Genomic DNA, 2905 nt, shown 5'->3' on the forward strand with positions numbered 1-2905 from the left:
AGGGAAAATAACAGAAAAGAAATTTCCACATACAATTTATTATTATCACAAGACAAGACCTTAAAATTATTTAGACTTCTTTTTCTCATGTTGTTTAGCAGCTTTTTTCTTCATAATCTGCAGTCTTTTGTCGGCAGATATGATATTAATGTTCGGAGTGACGACTTTCGATGGAGATGATGATGCAGAACTGCTGGAAGATATCTTTACAGGTGTTGTAGACCCAGAGACTCCAGATGGGGATTTTGAAGCAGATGACCCTTTACTGGAGTAACCTGACGCGAATCCTTGGGAAGAAAGGCAGGAGGCACATTGCCAAATGGTCCCCATGTCGCTATCACTTATCACTGGTTTGTGGCAATCCTAAAAAATAAGTACAGCTATAATAATAAAATAAATAAGACAACATCATATACATTGCTCTGATCCCAAAGCACTTATATTATGGCAATAGGAAACAATGACAGTACCAGAAATACTTGGACTCAAGACAATATACAAAAAATTTTATATATTTACCCAGGCAGGGATTAAACCCGGGACCTCAAAGATTAAAGTTAGAGATTATACACTATGGCGTCCTTAGAAAACACTCATGCTCAACAGCAGATTTAAATGAATGGTTAATGATAGATTCTCCATTTTATTCTCACTAAAATTAACCCATAATAAAATATTTACTAATCAAACAAGAGCAAATAAATTCCTCTGCATCAACTTACATGGCACAACCAATGAAAGGAATTACTGGGCATAAAATGAAATGTGAAACTGCCATAAAAAATATAATTCCACAAGTCGCGGAAGAACCCTAATTCGAAATATTTAATCAGTGATAAATTGAAGTCAAAAATGATGCTAAATCTATGGGATAAATCAACAACAGCAATTAACACTATGTTAACTTAAAAATTGCAACTTTTCACCAGAGCCCATAAAAGAATATAATATAGGGATATATATTAAAGATTTTCTTGCTACAAGTTGAATTCATCAAGGTTATAAAATAGATGACTATTAATTTTTGGGATTATTTACTTAATTATGAATTAAATTTAAATTAGCTGAATAATTTGCCATTAAAAATGCAAAATCGACAAAATTCTAGTTACCGTATTGATAATTATTGGTGTCAAAATATTAAATTATAAAATTTTGTATGTGCAAATGTGCTGAACTGTGAAAAAAAACAGTATTAAGAAAATAATAAAAAAGACTGTTGCGTATAAACCTTACCTGATGATAAAGTGCATGGCAAGCATCACACTCAACCAAACGGTTCCCAGCCTGCACGGCAATCTGCCTGCATACAGCACATGTCAAGTCCTCTTCCAAGAGATCAAACGCCAGCTCCCCATCCATCACAGATCCATCATCATTCTCCTGTTCTGGTATTTGAATCTGCTGCGGACTCTGCTGTGGTATTGGCACTGTTTTACTAGTTGTTGCTTTCTCAGTTTTATTGATTGACCTGCAGAAAAAATTAGATTCGTGCATTGACTTACAATTATATTCATGTTACTGTTTTACATGTTCATTATACTGTGTATCTTTAATGTAAAGTTTTTTTAAGTATGATGTTGAATGGGTGTAATACTTGTTTTCAGTATGAACCCAATAACCCACAGGTGGACCTTAATATCAGTGTGAAAGGTAAATGATTCTAATCATAGGTTCGATGTGCCGTGCTTATCAAGATTACCTCACAGGAATACTATCGTACCTACTCTCCATCTTTTCCTCAGCAAGGTACTTCTTTTTCAACACTTGGCCAAGAGTCTTGGAATTGCCATAAGTCTGCCGGATGAGGTCGTCGAGCGTCAACCGAAGTTGCTCCGTGGAGTCCGGCGCGCTAGAGTGCAGATACTTCAGGCACAGTTTTATTGATGGATCAAAGTCTATTGACGACATTTTCTTAATTATTTATATTATATGCGCTGTTTCTGTCTATATTTTAGCCAAGTTTTAAAGTTAAAGATCACCCATACACAATTCCTTCCTTAATAACACCTGCTTGTCTATCACAATTCACATATTTCTTCTTCTTCTTTTAAAGGTTATGGCCCCATCGAAATAATCGATGATTTCGCCAATGTCAAGTTGAGAAACACGTTTTTACTCCAAAATTGCAGTCAAAGCAAATAAAAATCAAACGCATACATTGCAGGCCATGGAAACAAAGTCGTTCAGCCGGAATACGCATACAAGTGATGCAGTGTTGCCGTTGTACATAATTGAAGTGGGTAAAAGTAATTTCCTAAAATCCGGTAGATGTCTCTAGACTTGGCGGTACTTCCATGCTTATTTGAAAATCGAATTTGATTCACAAACAGTAAATAAAATTGCAAATAATCACGACAATGTGAAATAAAAATCATTTATTTTAATTTACTTTTGAACACAACAAACAAAAATAATTATATTCATCTCATCATTCTCTGAGTGAAAAAATTTCAATCAATAGGTCTTCCCCATTCATAATCGTAACGAGCGAGAAACACATCAAACCTGCATCAAACATAGATACACATCAAACGAAAGAATGGATGTTGTTTTGTTTATTACAGAAAATTACCGTTCAGTCCGATTAATGTTACCAGCATTAGACTAGAAAATTGGCCGTATAGTACTAATTTACCGTATTTGTTCAGTTTGAAAATCTTAATATTTTTTTAAATCATATCAATCAATTTAGTTCCAATATTATGAATTGCTTATAAGAAAATCTGCTCCAAAGCATAAAATAAAAAAGCAGAAAATAATAAAAAAATAAATAAACTTACTTTTATTAACCTTTACCCGGCAATGTGACATAATAGGTTAATAAAAAAAACTTTTATTGAATTATTAATGCGGGTTTTGCTTTTGCAAGACGTCCACGCTTCCTTTTCTGTCCGATTAGAAC

At 33.8% G+C, this 2905-nt stretch overlaps 1 protein-coding gene across 1 annotated transcript; it reads right to left on the minus strand.

Annotated features, from left to right (window-relative positions):
* Positions 1–2141, minus strand: LOC113236861 (integrator complex subunit 12). The gene is made up of 3 exons (XM_026473071.1): positions 1724–2141; positions 1237–1471; positions 1–363 (listed from the first exon to the last, which is right to left on the minus strand). The coding sequence occupies exons 1-3, from the start codon at positions 1909–1911 to the stop codon at positions 67–69; spliced, it is 720 nt and encodes a 239-aa protein (XP_026328856.1). The 5' UTR covers positions 1912–2141; the 3' UTR covers positions 1–66.
* Between the last annotated feature and the right edge of the window lie 764 nt (positions 2142–2905).

This window comes from Hyposmocoma kahamanoa, unplaced genomic scaffold (assembly GCF_003589595.1).
Source record: "Hyposmocoma kahamanoa isolate Upper Pololo Valley unplaced genomic scaffold, ASM358959v1 92, whole genome shotgun sequence".
NCBI lineage: Eukaryota > Metazoa > Arthropoda > Insecta > Lepidoptera > Cosmopterigidae > Hyposmocoma > Hyposmocoma kahamanoa.